This window comes from Lepisosteus oculatus, chromosome 21, assembly GCF_040954835.1.
Source record: "Lepisosteus oculatus isolate fLepOcu1 chromosome 21, fLepOcu1.hap2, whole genome shotgun sequence".
Lineage (NCBI taxonomy): Eukaryota > Metazoa > Chordata > Actinopteri > Semionotiformes > Lepisosteidae > Lepisosteus > Lepisosteus oculatus.
Genome location: NC_090716.1, coordinates 16,415,444 through 16,432,858, shown reverse-complemented (window position 1 = coordinate 16,432,858; position 17,415 = coordinate 16,415,444). Strand labels below are relative to the sequence as shown.

The 17,415-nt window shown below is 41.3% G+C and overlaps 1 protein-coding gene across 2 annotated transcripts in view; it reads right to left on the bottom strand.

Moving 5' to 3' along the window:
* The window catches only part of kcnq1.1 (potassium voltage-gated channel, KQT-like subfamily, member 1.1), a 282,710-nt gene that overhangs the window by 208,929 nt on the left and 56,366 nt on the right, over positions 1–17,415 (bottom strand). Inside the window, exons 4-12 of one of the 2 annotated variants that reach the window (XM_069181428.1) lie at positions 14,189–14,315; positions 13,119–13,197; positions 12,307–12,403; positions 10,411–10,551; positions 5,988–6,098; positions 3,736–3,831; positions 2,807–2,923; positions 1,744–1,882; positions 830–856 (exon numbers count right to left, since the gene is read on the bottom strand). In XM_069181428.1, the coding sequence (XP_069037529.1) occupies positions 830–856; positions 1,744–1,882; positions 2,807–2,923; positions 3,736–3,831; positions 5,988–6,098; positions 10,411–10,551; positions 12,307–12,403; positions 13,119–13,197; positions 14,189–14,315 (934 nt within the window). The remainder of the gene's footprint in view (positions 1–829; positions 857–1,743; positions 1,883–2,806; positions 2,924–3,735; positions 3,832–5,987; positions 6,099–10,410; positions 10,552–12,306; positions 12,404–13,118; positions 13,198–14,188; positions 14,316–17,415) is intronic. The other variant, XM_069181429.1, reaches the window with a different exon arrangement.

The following is a 17,415-nucleotide window of genomic DNA, read 5'->3' as shown; positions in this document are numbered from 1 at the left end:
TAGAAGGAAACTGGAAATGCAGTGACCAAAACAGCGAAGGCATTAGTTTAATACCCTGGTCTGGAGAAGAGAAATCCCTGATAAATTAGTGGTGAGCAGTCCTGGTCCTGGAGGGCTTGTGTCTCTGTAGCTTTTCTAGGTCTTTGTTAAGGAGTAACTGGTCCCATTAATGAGGTGGTTTAAGAGGTCCCATTAAGAGCTGAGCTACAATTAAAACCTGCAGAAACTCCGGCCTCCTCTCATTGATCTATTATCTATTGAGAACCATTTATTAAATCTGCTCTGATTAAATTTGTTTAGCTCACCATCAAACTTTCACATAACTAAGCTCATATTGTCTATAATCTATGTATTTGTGCATATGTGCACATTGATGTTTGTACCTATGTTTTTAACGAGTAGGCTGTTTATTTATAAGGCAGAGCGAGACACATCTGTGTGAGTTTCTAGGGTCCACTGATGTCTTAATTATACCATGAACACATAAATATTAAAGAAACAATAATTATGAACTTCAATATAATTTTGTAGTTTTAAATCTAAAATTTCTCATCAACAATGTTGATGAAATGTTTCATATGATATATTCCAATGTTTGTTGAAATCCAAACCGAGCAGTAATTACAATCAGGAATTAGACTGATGTACAATAATATACACCAGGGCCACTGTTTTCCCCAATGTGGGAAGGGTTACCTGGATTCTTCCTCAGTGTTACCAGTGTTTTTCTAGACCTCCCAAGGTTAATTCATCAAATCTCAGCCGTCTCTCAGAGCAGAAAGGCAGTACCTGATATATTTAGACAAAGCAGAGCTAAAACTCTTCTTACCTGTTATTTTCAAAGCATCGGGTTCACCTGTAAACTTGCAACAGAGGTGCACAGGCAGGCAGGTACAGAATTGAGGGAAGATACAAGAAGGGAAGCAAGAGAAAGAAGAAGGAAGTCAGGTAATGACAGAGCGATACCCCATACACCAAGCACGGTTTCAAGGGAGAAAGCCCAGCAAGAGAAGGCAACAGAAGCTGGACTGTGGCACCTTTCTTTCCTACATGCAGAACAGTCAATCCGACCATCCATCCATTACCTACAGCGAGTCGTGGGCCAGTTCATCGCAGAGCACACATACGGATATTTTAGAGATGCCAATGAACCTATACAGCACATCTTTGGAAATTGGGAGGAAACGGCAGAACAGGCACAACCCCACAAGAACACGAGGAGAATGTACAAGCTTCACACAGAAGGTGCCTAGGAATGAAATCGAACCCAGAACTCAAAGGTTGTGGGACAAACAGCACTATCTGCCATGCCTCTGTTCGACAAGACAACAGAGTGTCGTACTCTGTTACACAAAGGTGCTCAGATATTATATTTGTTTAATATGGGTGTTCAAGTACAGTGCTTGTTTGTTATACACGGGCGCTCAGATGTTGTACACATCATACAAGCGTGTTCAGATACAGTGTTTGCTAGACAGAGGTGTTCAGATGTTGTAATTGTTAAATAGGTGTGTTCAGATACTATGATTGTTATACAAAAGAGCTCAGTTGTCGTACTTGTCATATAGGGGAGTTCAGATACTGTGTTATGGAGTCGCCCTGTTGCTGTATGTGTTTTATGTGGGTGCTCAACTACTGTACTTGTTGAAGACAAGTACATGAAGGTGTTCAGTCCTTTATTAAAGCATTAAAAGTATGTTACAAATAATGATCTGTCCAATATGAACTCATAGCTTGTCTTACCTGTTGAGCTGTTATACGTGTCAACACTGTTGTGCTCTGGTTTTCGGTTGTCAAAAACGTGATCATACGTGATGCTAGGAATGGTGGGTGAGTTAAGGCCATTGTCCTTCTCGCTTTTCAGCTTCCTCCGAACCTTCACCTGAAAAGAGCAACAGAAACTCCAGAGGTACAATTCAAGCTAAAATTAATTGATGGCCGGGTATCTCTGCGCCTGGTGGGATTTGTCAGTAGTGGTCTGGGCCTTGGTTTCAAATGTATCCTGATTCAGGAGTTCTCAGTCCTGCCTCATGGAAACCCTTGTGTCTTCTGTTTTCTGCTCCCGTCAAATTCTCAATTTCTCAACCATACGCTAATTTATTTAATTTTATGGACCTTTTTTTTACATTTGCTTCCAGTTCTTAAAAAGTTGAATAAGACTTGCATTTCTTAAGAACTCTGGGCTAACTAGTGAGCTTCAGGACACCATGCATTCAGGTGTGCAAGCTGATATATATCCAACTGGCCTTCAGCAGAAGGAAAGACACAGCCTCTCTGTGAGTGTTCACATTCCAACCAGTGTCATTCACACACGTTTCTGTTCATCCATCAACTGATCACCTAATAATACACTTTAAATAGTGTACTTTGAAAATCAAGCACCGTGTATGGAAAAAAGTCTACACCAGCAAGCTGAACAGTTGCAGGAACTATTTAGCACTGATGATCCTGGACCCTACTGGAATAAAAACGAGACACAGGATTAATCTAGGAGCAAGACTGAGAACCCCTGATCTATGAAGCCAGAGCATGGACTCACTCCTAGAATGTTTTATAGGTTCTCTGACCAGGAGGTTCTCAAGCTTTTTTATAACAAACGATCGAGGACTGCCACAACAGGGCTCACTAGAACAATCTGACTCTGATGACAAACACACCACACTTCCACCGTGTAGGAACGCCTGCTCACAGAGCCCTCTTGAACACCCACACAACAAGGATTTCTCATGGTCGTTAGGAAGCTAAAGATCCCATCTTGCATTTCCAGGCTATAAACGTCTTTGTGCAGGATGGTCCCAACACTAACCGTTTTCCTGGGTCTGGGGCTGGACACCACGGATGAGTTGGACACAACGGACTTCTTCACATACAGCTTGAAAGTGGCTGAATCTGGGTTCTCGGCAGCATAGCACCTCCAGGAGGTCTGTGGAAACAGCGCAGAGGATTCCAAGTGGTGAGGGAAGAGTTTCACCAGTTTGAGCAGAACTGGAAATAAGTGCTGTAAAGTTATTAGAAAGATAGAGTTTTAAAGAGAATAATCATGAGGATCATCATTTTGAAGAGGATAATCAAATTATTACCCTGAAATATTTTGTAAATGTGTCATTTGCATTTGATACATCAGTCTATTCTCCCTTTCACACTACAGAGTCAGAAATGGAAGCAATAAAAAACACATATAATCCTCAAAGCTTTTAGGGAGGATACATAAAGAATTTAATTTTCAAAGCACACCTGTATGAATATTGTCCAAGTTTTGATGTCTTAAAACAAGGTTTCAGATGTTGTCCAGCACAGTGGTAATCCATTACTTCAGCAGTTCTGTTTACTTTCTTACTTCTGTGGACTGAGATTCTACACTATGTACCGATAGACATATCTTTATTTTTCACTCTGAACTTGTGCGCAGTGAATTGATTTTTATTGTTCTATGTTTCCGAACAACCTTATGGTAGAAATATGCCCTAGACGCCGGCAGTGAAGAGTTCTAAAAAGATGGTGGCTCAGGAACTCGAGCAAACAGATGGCACTACTTTCGAGGAGGCTCTGAGTTTCACCTCTATACTTCAGAGTGATGACATGATGGTCATGTCATCACAGTGTCGTCAAAAGCAATTCAAATGCTGACAAATGAACACAGGTCTGAAACAGCATGTAAGAGCAGAAAAGGCTACATGGGTAGTGCAATGAACCGGAGCAAACTGCCCTTGCTAAACGCTATCTGTAGGACCTCACCTGTATAAGGGAAGCAGCTGCCGGTATCTGTCTGTTGAAGTGTTTCTGTCTCTGCTTCTGCTGCACCTTGAGAGCAAAGCCAGAGCCCAGGATTCCCTACACAGAAGGCCAGAGAGCGTGGTTTAGCACCAGCCTTCTCACAGAGCGCCATTCGGGGGACACATCCACACGAATACACTATCACCACACAGGCAGCTTCATCAGAATAAGGCTGCAAGGTGTTACGCACATTGCAAGCATCTGACATTTTCTGTTATTTTCTTAAACAAAACAAAAACCTGATTTTGATTGCTTATTTTTGAGACAATGCCACACATACAGTGCCTATAGAAAGTCTGAACACCCTTTCCAAAGAAATATTAAATCAGAATCTATTGAACCTTTATTTACACCTTGTAATGCACAGCCTCCAAGTGTACAACAAATGCTAAAACATTCTGAACAGTAATTACTAGAAAAGTGGGCTGGATACAGTAGGTTTACATCCCCCCTTCAGTAACAGCAATTGTAAATTAACTTTGGTGTAACCAATCACGTTGAAAATCACACAGCAACCTAATCAGCCTCCCCCTGTTCAATTGTTGTGATTCTGATTATTTCAGAATAAAAGCAGCCATTCCTGCAGGTCTCCTCTGCTGGGCAGTGCCTCTCAAAGTAAAGAGTCAACTATGGGCAACAAGGAGCTGCTGTGTCAACAGACCACTGGGATGGCTTTTTTGTGTCTGGGTTGAAGTAACAAAAATAACAAAATGTGTTACTTTGGTAAGGCTGTGTAGACTTCTATAAGCACTGTATATAGAATGCACATGGTTGGTAATTTTTCAGAGATTTTGACTGCTGCTTACTTACACAGAAGATAAGAATATACAGTTACATCCTTCCTCATAGGGTTTATTCTAGAAACAAATTCGACATTAACATTTTCTATGAAAACAAACACTTCATTCATCTGACCCATTTCCTGATGAATCCAATTAATAATATTAAAGGAACCTACTTCCACTGGGAATGAAAACAAAACAAAACCAAGAGCAATTCATAACCTGACATTTCACAAATGTTTGTCACACTTCTTTCAGCACTACAACGGCAAAATATGGGTAAAGGGTGAAGCAAAAGCATCTGGAACAATAATGGGAAACTTCTGGACAATGAAAGGGAAATGGCCCGTGTACCAAGTGAGTATTTTACTCACTTATTTCATGTTAGAGTTTGGACCGAGAACAGACAGTACTGATAAGGGGGCATACTCAGATATGGGTGGCATAATTTGTATCCCTCAGGGATCTGTACTAGGATCCCTGCTCTTCTTAATTTATAGCAATGATCTACTGTAGATTCTGATACAGTTAGTAAACTACTCATGTTTGCAATATCAAATTAGGAGGATTAGCAAAAACTGTAAAAATTAAATTAAAAAAGATTTACATGAAATTCAAGACTGGGCAAATGTGGCAGATGACATGCAAATTGCAGTGCATTACACACAAAAAAATAATTTACAAATACAACATAGAAAGCACTGAACTTGAGGAGACCACTTTTGGAAAAGCCTTTGGGGTTTATACTGAAACATCATTTACATCTTCTAGACCGGGGTCAGCCACCTGGCACACAAGGGCTTTTAAAGACACGTGCATGAAAGCAACGAGTGCAAGAAAAGCCTAAAAAGCCATGAAGAAATTAAGTTAAAAATGCTAAAAACTACACCTGACTGTTCTGTAATCACCTAGACAATTTTATAGCAATATAAAATTTAAACAAAATGTTATATATATATAGTCAGGAGCATATAATTAAAATCTGATGTTACAATCTACTAGTAAGATTCCATTTACTGTAGAGTACTCATGTACCATTTTGGTCACCATGTTATAAAAAACAGATATTGCTGATCTGAGAATAGTCCAGCGAAGAGCAACGAGATACATTCTGGGGCTTAATGGAATATCCTGCATACTTACAGGTTACAAATACTGAACTTTTTTACTCCTGAATAGAGAAGATTATCAGAGGACCTAACCTGTGGTTGTCAGATAAAGATTGAAACCTCGATACTACATGTGTGATAATGACAAATGAAATGTTAAGACATTATTTGCCGATTAAATGTCAGTTTGGACTGATTCCTGTCAAAAACCTTTGTAGGCTCTGGATGTCGGGGGATTGTAAAGTTCTCGTTTAAAACTATTAGCCTAATTACATGGTTTAACTTGCAGAACTACAAAAAGGGCTTTAAAGGAGTGACTTACCGCTGGGAGAGCGAAGAAAGAAATGGCGAAGACTGAGAAGCAGGATGCGATGGTCTTTCCTACCCACGTCTGGGGCACCTTGTCACCATAACCTATGGTTGTTACAGTAACCTAAGGGAAGAGTATAGAGACCAGTAAAAAAGACATTGCATATATCTTCCAAGACATACAAATGCATACAGGACAACAGGAAACCATTAATATCAGCTATTATCAGTGTAACAGATGTTGTAACATAGAAGTGTAATGTTGTTTGACCTCGGGACACAATCTCCTAGTGAAGAGAGTGTTATTGAGCACCATCTGAGAACCTGCTGTTAAGTCATAGTGAAGAGTGTTGAAGTCTGTATAAGTCTGCTTATTGCAAGTTACCACAATCAGTACCAGAAATACCAGGTAGCTGAAGGAACATGGTTCAGAAACAGATTATTAACTTTCATCTTGACTTTCATTCCAGCAGAACGGGTCAATAAATTCCTAGCCTATAGTGAATCAAGAGGTCACTACTGTATATCACATAATGATTTTACATGGGGTTTCTGTCAAAAACATCTAGAACAAATGCTAGCAAGTACTTCTACAGTATACTGTATACAGTATCCATCCTTCTTTCCTTAGGTTTTGACAGTCCATCAAGGCCATACTTTTTGGGGAAGTGAGCTGTATCCTATTGGTGCAGAAAAAACTGAGACATTTTAGAATGGGGACAAAAATGTCCAGTACATTTTTTCCAAGATATACTGATGCATTTCTGTCAGCACGGTGGTGCAGTGGTTAGCATTGGTGTCTCGCACACTGGGGCTCTGGCTTCAATTCTGGACCTGGCAGCTGTCCATGTGGAGTTTGTATGTTTTCCTCAAGTTCATGTGGGTGTCCTCCAGGTGCTCTGGTTTCCTCCCACAGTCCAAAAACATGATGGTAGGTAAATTGGCTTCTGGGAAAACTGGCCCTGGTGTGAGTGTGTGTGTCTGTGATGGACTAGGGTGCTGTCCGGGGGTGTGTGAGTGTTTGTGATGCACTAGTGTCCTGCCCAGGGTGTACCCTGCCTTGCACACATTGCTTGTTGGGACAGGCTCCGGCTCTCCTGCGACCTTGTATTGGTTGAAGTGGTTAGATAATGAATGGACTGCGGTGTTTCAGCATTACAGTCCGCTTATAAAGCTGGGAGAGTTTATAATCCTCATGTTTCCACTGTAGGGCCTTGCATTCCCACTGAGAGCTGCTGGGCACACACACTCAGACACCGCAGACGTGGGGGTGGAGGTGATTGGGGAGAAGTTCGTGTGAGGACAAAGGCCAGAGATCAGCCGCGATGAGTCAGTCTCCCAGCCAGGGCTCTCTAGTCTGCCAAGTCAGGCTCTGCCTGTGTAAACGGCACCCGCACTCAGACAGACTCCAAGAGGGCTGACAGTCGGAGTGCTGCATGGCTCCTAGGTCTTTCGGAAACAAAAGACACTTAAGTGGCGCTTCTGATACTGCCCAAGATCCACTGACATGTTGCTCATAGCCGAGACTAAAATCTCTCACTGTAGAGCTGTGCATTCTCTGATTTTTCCCAGGAAGATGCTTTTGTGCTACAATAGTAAAGGCATTGTTTGTAAACACAAGCTATTCTGTAATTCGCTCGACAGACTGAGCGGGTTATAACCAGGGTTTATTAATGCCAGAAAACAATCATTACTAAGTCTGAACAGTACCCAACTCTTCTTCTACTGGATTTTTGTTGTATTCTATTTTCGAAAAAGAATTCTAGTTCTAAAAAAAGGTTGTCTGGTGGGACTGACTGTTTATGCTATAATAGATATTTAATAGTATTTGCACTACAAATACATTCTCCTGTTCAGAAAAAAAACAAGGTATTTCAAAGACGAAATGTCCTTTCAAACTGAGTTCTTCCAATCGGCTGAATTAGCGCTGATTTGAAAACAAACCATTGTGAAGAAATATTTTGTTAATGTCAGACTGAAGAAGCCGAATGCCTCTTCAAATTAATGTTCAAACTACTGACTCATTAAGGAAACAAAAAATGAGAACAGTTTAATGATTTATGAAAGTAGTGATGTAACACTCAGCAGAGGGGCTAAATGCATGATGATAACTAATCCACCCAAATGTATCCATTGGTCCATTACCAGCACAGCAGTTATTCCTCCACAGGCTGGAGACGCATAGCAAAGAGTCACTTTGAGTAAGAGGACTGTTTTCTACAATTATTAAATTAAGCAAACATACTACATGGAAGTATATTTACAGCCACGGTCACTATTTCTAAAGGAAACTGAGAGAAATCCATTTTCCCTAGAAACTCCATAATTATAGATTAGAATACTTACACTAATATTTGAGTTACAAAATATTTAATATTTAATACGTCTCAACTAATTACATATTGTATGATGATTATGTGAATTAGCAATTCTGTGATAAAACCATTTTCAGGGATTCATATTATCATCAAACCCGTTAATAAATCCCAGCCATCCAGAGCATAAAAATACGTTTATTTGTATTGAATGTTCCCAAAAAGCCATAAAACTAATGACATTGATACCATCTAACAGTGAACCCGATCTCATTTTCTTAGCTATAATAACAGGCATTTCGAAGAGAATGTGCATTAGTTCTTTTATTGTACAGTATATAATATGAACAACAGATTTGGCCATTTGGATGTTGGATTTAACAGACTATAAAATATTGATTTAGAAAAGTATGATTTAAGAGAAAAATTACGTTTTTCTTCTTCTTCATGACACTTCATCTTTGTTTTTTTGCTTTGCAGGGTCATAAAGATAGCTGATGACAAAAGATTGCTGGCATTCTTAAGTAAACATCTTTCCAAATACGAACACTTTTTTCAAAATTCACAGCTGTTGTTGTGTTGATGCAGGATTTGGTGGTTTGGATGTTTTTGTTTTTCCTTTTTAAATATAATATAATGTTTAACTTTAATTAACAATTGTATTATGTACTGTTGCACATGCAGCTGAGTCTAAGCCTTTTGCAAATTGTAATGAAGCTTTTATAAATTTTAAAGCTCCCGTCTGCAGCTGGACTAATACCCAGTACACGAATCTGATAAGGAAATTAATGGGTGTGATACTAACTTGCCCAAAGCTACAGTGGAATATGAAACCTTGGCTAAATCCCTAACAACTGGGAAGATGCTCTGGGATCAGGTTTGTTTGTTTGTGTTTGCAGTTTTAACAGGAAACAGGAAAACACACGCCCCTGGCTTAAAAACAGCATGATACAGCGATAGTCCGGGAAATGGGATCCCACAGCACTGATCACTGAATGAAGATACAAGCATTATTCTAAAGACAGGGAGACAAACAGCTAAGTGAGAATAAAAGTCAGGCTGATTTCGATTAAGGCTAACTGTGCCTAAAAGGGACCTAAGGGGCAGAGAAAACCTGAATTATTGGCAAAATGAACTGAAAGACGTTTTAAACCCGGTCTGTGTGATTTTTGGCACGGTCACAATTGCAATTTTCTTCAATAACCAATACAAATTCAACAGATTTAACAGACTTTTGGTGGAGTTCAACACTACAGATTGGCAGTTGTGTGCATTTTAAAAATGATTTCTTGGCTTAATTTACAGTAACTCTACTAATTTCCTGTGTTTGATTTTTGTCCTGCTAGACCTTAATAACCATTTTAAAAAGCACTTTCAGGTGTTCATCATGAAAGGAGATTCCATAAAATATGAGCTGATCCATTAAAACACAAATATCCATCCATTCTATTTCCTAAATGTTCATCCAATGCAGGGTCTCGATGGAGAAGGAGCCTATCCTGGGGACACCGTAGATAGGATGCCAGGGTACACACTATGCGTGACTGTGCTATTTCTTTAATACTCATGATAGCAAGTGGTACTGCAGCAAAGGTGTCCTAATGGATTGACACCTTTAAGACAGTATGTAAATTCAGTGGAAATCGCAAGTAATACAATACAGTAAATACAAGTAATTGGCAAGCAATTACCCACAGTGAACTGGATTTGCCAAGCAATAGCGTTTTAATGGCCTAGATCCTGCACGACCCCTGTGAGATTGCGGTGATGTCACAGAAAAACATACAGCACTTCTCATCAGTGCTCTCTCCTCTAAGCCCTGAGTCAGTGACAAGCGGCAGTGTCAGAATTCAGGGGGGTGTCAATTATAAGGGGGTGTGGCACCAACAGGTCATGTGAGGGTGATAAGGGGCGTGTCCATGGCAAGGGGGCGTGGCAGAGGATTTTACAGCAGATTGCTCGTTCGCCTTGCGTCCACAGGGGCTGTAGCAATAGGGTCCGATGAAGAAACACCCAGCAAATCCCAAAGCCGATGTGTATTACCCACAGAAAATAAGTTCATTTAGGGATTGAGAACTTAATTTGGAAAAAAACATGTGTGATTTAATCAGTCGTGCTTACCACTCCCCACCACAGGGCATCGGCATAACTGCCAAACTCATTGGTTCCATTTGCATCGACAGCGTCCTTCTCAGCCAGGTACACGAAATAGGAGGAGAAGATCAAGCCCAGAAACCCAATGTACAAGGTCGTTATCAGCTCCTGGAAAAGACACAGCTTTCAAGAACGTTTCTGCAAACCAAGTGGGTCCATGAGTTCAAGGACTTCATTAAAGGGTCTGTGTTATAGTAATTCAGCTATGTACCTGAGTAATTAAAGTCTGTATTAAAGGTACAGATTGTGGAGAAGCACTGCATTTTATTCCTAAAACTGAGACAAAAAAGAAATTTTCAAGGCAATAAAACTGAAATGTCAGTCCGCATGAATCTTGCCTCCTGTGTCTTTTTGGTTTGGTGTATTTTCTCCTCAGACAGAAGACAGAAGCAAATGCATTGAGGGTGCCTGACTTTCAGCCAGGATTTTTCAAACTAATGAACGACATTATTTCTCCGGTATAGTGTTACAGTGGGAGGCAGCTCTGGTTCCAGCCATTGAAGGACTGTGTTTCATCTTGTGTTTTGGTTGTTGAATTCAATCATCTTTACTTAAAGTGATCCATCTGCTAAATCACAGGTGACTAACAATCAGATGGCATTAAGACTCGTAATGTCACAGAATGGAACAGCCTTGTCTAACCTTGCCTACTGTAACTGTGGTGTGAGGCAGAGTTGAAATACCACTAAAATTATTGTAATCGAGGATGAGTTTACAACTATGTTTGCAATTATAAAGAATAAGTAATTTATCCAGCATGACCTAATCCTGCCCCTCAAAGCAGCTCATGCACTGCATACACTATACTGCACCTGTACAAACAGCACAGGATATTGTATTTCATCCCATTAAACATGATTGTGTATTCAGATCATAAAAAGTATTTGTGCTGTGTCCTGCATCCTATTATCTTGGGTGTACATAGCATTTGTGTTCTTGTGTGATCACAGACCAGCCTTCCATTTCAAGGGTATTTTTAATATTTTGAACAGTAAAGAAACAATTCAACAAAGCTCTGTAAGTAGGACTTTAAAACACTTTTTGTTCTGAAATTTGTGACTTTAAATTTGTGCTTATGTAACCTCTACATCTCGAAATGATGACAGAAACATGATGACCCAGTTCTATTAGGGTAATTTTGTTATCACGAAGAAAAGATATTTGTGCTCTGGAATCAGTCAAGATAGCTTATTGAGAAGCAACAAGATACACTGTGGCTACTCAAGTCCTACACTGACAGGCTCAAGGAACTGGACTTACTTAAGCTTTAACAGAGAACTAGAAGAGGACCTGATACAAGTATTCAAAATCCTCAAAGGCCCTGACAAAGTCATCTCAGAGCTCTTCTTCAACACGAATGGTTAAACTCGATCCAGAGCATGCAACGGGAAACTACGTGGAAGTATATATAAAATAAGAACAGGAGGCACATCCCTATCCAAAGGTTCATGGGAGTGTGAATCAAGCTCCCCAGCCTTGTGGTTGAAGCCAGTACCCTAGTTTCTTATAAGAAATAACTGTATGAGATCCTGAGATCAATTAAATTCTAGCTACACTACTGGGATAGATGGACAAAATGGCTTCCCTTCGTTTGTATCCTTTATTATCGTCTTATGTTCTTGTGTTTCAAGTAAGAAAGCGTATTTTACGAGAAGTAGATTTCTTCCATTAGCCCCCACTCCCCTTTCTGTGGGAGAAGTGAAGGATTAAATAACAAACTCAAGCCAAAAGAAATAACCCGTTTGGTGGCCTGAACACGCAGTTTGCTCCCCAGACAAAAGCAGGAGGCTGGAGACCAGGGTGGGGTGTGCCAAGGCAAGAGGCCTAATCCCTGTGATTAAGGTGTCACGCTGGGAGGCCCACCTGTCGATGGATGAAAACAACAGACCCCAGCAGACGCCAGGTACCCCCCTGACGGTCCACGTGGAGCATTCGCAGGATCTGCAGGAACCGGATCCCTCTGGAACGCAGGGAGACAAGAACGGTTTTCTCTGCTCGTTAAAGCAAACTTGCTTTGGTGCAGGTTCTTAAGGCTGCTGAGGCACAATCTACACTACATGATATACCACCAGGTTAATACCACTGCTTTGCCCCATTCCCATCCAAGAATCATCTAAAGTAAACCTGGCAATGCAGAGTGGAGGCTTAAAAATACGCAAATGTGCTAAACTCAAAGTTTCACTTCAAATGAGGTACAGTCTTTTTGAAGTAAAAATTGTGCTGTTACTGTGTTAAGAAAGCTTTACTACACAGAGTCTGAAGTTTTGTGATGCTCCAGCTACAGGCTGGTTTTACACTAAAGGTTTTAAAGGGATTCTCTCTAATGTAAGAAGAGGGGAAGAAGTCTGTTTTGAGATGAAGCCATGAGATGAAGTATTCTAAGCTCACTGGAATTTAAAACATGAACAAAGAAACAAATGAACAAGACGTATTTTCAACACTTACCCTGAATCTCTGAAGAGTGACAGTAGTGAGACTAAATAGGATGGTACTGTATTTTAACCATGTTTTGAAAGTTTTTAATACTGACTTATACAGCTTTTAACAGAAGTTTGACAACCTAATTTGGTGGTCATGTGTTATGACAGAAATAATACTCAGTACTATATGCATACTGTAGATCTAGAACGATCTAACAGGGAGCACACACAGACACTGTTAGAAAACATTATTACCTGACAGCAGAAGTGGCAAACACTTGTCCATTGGATCCCACACTAAGCACTATGATGGAGGCAATAACCACAATCAAATCTGAGGGGAGAGAACAGGAACACATTGACAGTCCTAGTAAACAGCACATAGGTAAAATGAGCACTGGAGGACATTTTCTTCTAACTTAAATGGAAGTCATCTGAAGAGGAAGAGGATATATCTAAAATCAACACAGATCACAGGGAAACAACTCTGAGAACAAGAACAGATAAAACTTTATCCCCATTTTAGTGTTGCTGTATTCATCTTGTTCTAATCAACCACATAACTGCCGTGAATAACCTTGCAAAGCTGAAATTGGCTAGTTTTCTCTCTACAATCGGGGGTGCTGGACAAATAAAGTGGAACTCGAGAGTTAATCCTCACCCTCCCCTCTGTCTCTGAGCGCCTTTCTTTCCCATGACTGCTAGACCCCATTAATCTCACACCTCCTTATTCCCTGATCGGCAGACAGGCTTCTTCCCTTATCTGGAGGCTCCTTCGCTTTCCCCATCCGCCCTGCCCTCCCCCATTCCCAGTAGTGTCTGAGCAGTACCGCAAGCTTGCAAGCCTCACCACATGCAGGTGCTTAAAATGGGTATTTTTTAGATCCGTCTGTCCTTTTGAAGTAATACAGCAGCCTATCACAAACACAACTTATTGATCAACTCAAGCACAGGAAAAAGGGTCACATACAGAAGCACTGGAATCTTGAGTCTTACATAGAAGTCGGGATTATTAATCATCTTTGCATACACATCTTTGATTCACTTATTGCTGAGTGAAGAATACTGTTTCATGTGAAGGAGCCAATAGTTTGCTTTAGTACTTTGACAGCAGAACCTATTTTTGCCATAAACTGTAAATGAGCTTCAGAAGTCTGAATGGTTGTAGCGCGTTCTTTAATGTGCCCTTGCTGGAAAACACTGTGCAGTAGAGTGGCCGTCCTGCTTTGCTGGTTCAGAGATGATGTGCTTACTCAGGGGATGAACGGGGCGATGTCGTGCTGGAGAACAACAGGGGTGACACTGTGGCGAGTTGTTCTGCTCACCAATAATGGAGATGGGTTTCCTGGCAAAGCGGAGCCTTCCCCGAAATCCCACGTACTTGCTGCGGCACCCTGCCGACCACAGCCTCACCACATACTCCACCCCGAAGAAAACCACCAGCACGATCTCCTGCAAAACAGAGCACAGCCCAAGGTCAGACCAGCAGGCTGCGCCGCAAGGAAAACCAAGCCAAGTCCCTGTCGCGACACTTTGTGTTCAACCTTGCAGTACTCTTGAGATATTAACTTGAGCACCGCCAGAAATAGGGGACAGTACAGTACTTTTCCCTCTTGTCCACTGTGCATCAGAGAGGTATAAATATCTGCTTTCCGTGTGACAGCCTGCATGTGAAACACTCGTCTGTGACAGTCTGACATTTCGCTTAATATAATCACCTCCCTTTTCAATTAACATCACAGAACTTGGAGGCACAGGGTTAGCACTGCTGCCTCACGGTGTGGGTGTTCCCTGCATGAGGTTTACATGTCTCCCCATGTTTAAACAGGTTTCTTCCCAGAATCCAAAAACATGCTTGGAGGTTAACTGGATCCTGCGGAACTGGCCCTGCAGTGGGTGTGCCTGTGTCCTGCTCACAGCGATGAGGTGGGCTCTCGGCACTGTGATCCTGCACTGGACAAGCAGCGATGATAACTGTGGGTACCATTGTACTACAAAGACTTCTGTCTCTCTCCGTATATGTAGATAAAAAAGGAATTCAAAGCAGTTGTATTTTTACAATTAAAATAATTTAATACAGAAAAAGAATTAAACCAACTTTAAAGAAACTGATCATTTAAAAAAATGTCACGGCCAAACAAAGAACACCATAATAAATCAGAGAGATAAAGTTAGTTTAAACACAACAATTGACTTTAGAACATTTTCATATATAAATTATTGCCAGTTAATTTAAAATGAACAATGAAAAGGAGTAAAGCAGTGTGTGTGTGACAATATAGTGATTACAGGCAGGTGTACTTACCACTTAGAATTAGAAAATACTTCTAAATTAAAGAATCAGTCAAAAACCATTTAGGTATCAAATTGATTTCAAGTCTCCAACATGGGAAACAAAATTCAGACAAAGAATCACAGTGAGCAAGACTGCATAGGCATCAGCCTAATTAACAAGTAACTACAATATTAACACAGCACAACATTACTTCATGGCTCGACATTGATACATGTCCAGTATCAAAATCCCTTTAAACATTTTTTCATTGTTACAATGTGCTATATAGAACAAAAAGGTCAAAATGTCAAAATCTCTTAATACGAGGCATACTGTGTTTGCAATGATTGTTTTGTTGGTACCAGTCAAAGTCATCTTGGATGCAGAGCTAATGACTTTCCCATGTTTGAGCACAAAGTGAGAGCTGCGCTATTGAATTATGCCAGATATGAGTTATGACTTGGCTGAGGTGCCATCTGTTTTGCAACTCTGGAAATCGTGGCGCTTTTGTCCAAGAAGAGTGAGCAGAGTGACACCGAAAACATGGGGGCAAATAAGCTCTGAAAAATGAGAGGTGTCTCAACTCCCAGCATGGGAAACAAGGCATTCGGACTGGAAAGAAGCCAGCAAAGAACCAAAGGTTACCTTGTACAAATATCCTCACATAATAGCAAAAACCAACAGGACCTGCCCAAGCGCAGTGGGCAGACGGACACGCAGGCGGTGCTGGAAACGCAAGGACATCCTGGGGACAAAGGGGCAGACAGGCCTCAATGGTGACTGGCGGCCTGTGTCGGAACGGCAGGCAGGCATGTGAAGTGGACAAGGGCGGTTTCGATTGGCTCCGGGGAGCGGGGAGATGGGCCAGTCGGCTTCATGCCAAGAGGCATTTTTCACCGCTGATGCAGAGATAAAGGGCCACTGCCCCAGCAGAGACCTCTGCTTCTGAGGGAACACTGGGGGTTGAAAGAGCACAAGCTGTTCTGCGTGGTCCTACATAGCTTCCCCCTGTATCCCCGAGCAACCGTAACGTACCCCTCCGCCCCCCCCACCCCCTGGAAACTGGCTCAGATGAGAAGGCATTTTCAATATCGCAGCCCTCCAGCAATCCAGCACCAGCCCTAGGGGGGGAGTGATACATTTCTTGCCAGTGTTGTTCTGCATGACTGCTAAAGCAGAACTTTGCGTGTCCCTCCCCCCCACCTCAGCCTCTCAGAAACTGGCCTGAGGCGTCATTCCAGGTTTTAAACCCCCCAACACTTAGCCCACCCCCAGGCCTGCCCTCTGCATTCACATCTTTATGTTTCTGTCTTAATCGTTTGGAGACAACTTTTAAAACAAAGTTAGAGGGCCATCTCCCTCTTACTCCAGGGCACACGTCAAGATACAAGGCAAAAAGAGCCAAGCAACTCTTGAGTTAGGCCTGCATCCTGCCCCTGTCAGCACCTCACACTGCAGTCTTCTGTTTCCAGAGCTGTCACTTTGCCTGCTGTCTAACCTTCGTAAGTAAATGCGTTCTGACTGTGTGAAGCACAGAAAGCTCTGTGGGCTTCACTGGACCCTCGATGTTTGATTTTTCTGACAGAGTGCGAAAAACATCAGCAGTTGGCAGATCTTTTGCTTATTGGGCTGCCTATTACTGAAAGTCTGTCCAAAATCACATTGGCATCAGTCTGTCTGTTACTGATGCTCTTGAGTCAGCTGCCTTTCCTAAGTGCCAGGTGTGCATGTTTGAACGCAATTAATTAACTCTGTCTCACTACACTAGAAAGCAGGAATGAACATACTGACTTGACTTCTAATCTTGTTTTGCTTGTATAAAATCAAAGCAAGCAGCCACAATGTTTTAAACTACATTGTATATTTATCTTTAAAATACAATTTTCCAAGGGATTTGTTGAAAAATATCCGTTTCACTTCAAAAAATGCAATCAGTTCAAGTTTACTTTGATAACACCATTAGGTTCTTTTCAAAATACTACCATAGTGGACATTTTCAGTGTTATTTTAGTTGAGATTTCATATGGATTTTAAGGTGAAAGGACCATAACCCCAGCACAATACAGTGCAGCTCGTTATTGTGTCTTCTGGCCTTTGCTTTGACCTCTGATAAAATAACGTCTCTGCCCCAATGCAAATTGCACTGAGTGTCTGTTGCGTTGAATGGCTGGGAATGGCTATCTCTTTGGTGCACATTGCAAAAATACAGACAGATGGGCCATTAATTAAAAGAGGACCAGCTCATTTGCAAAACAAGCTCCAGTGTTGAACTGGGAA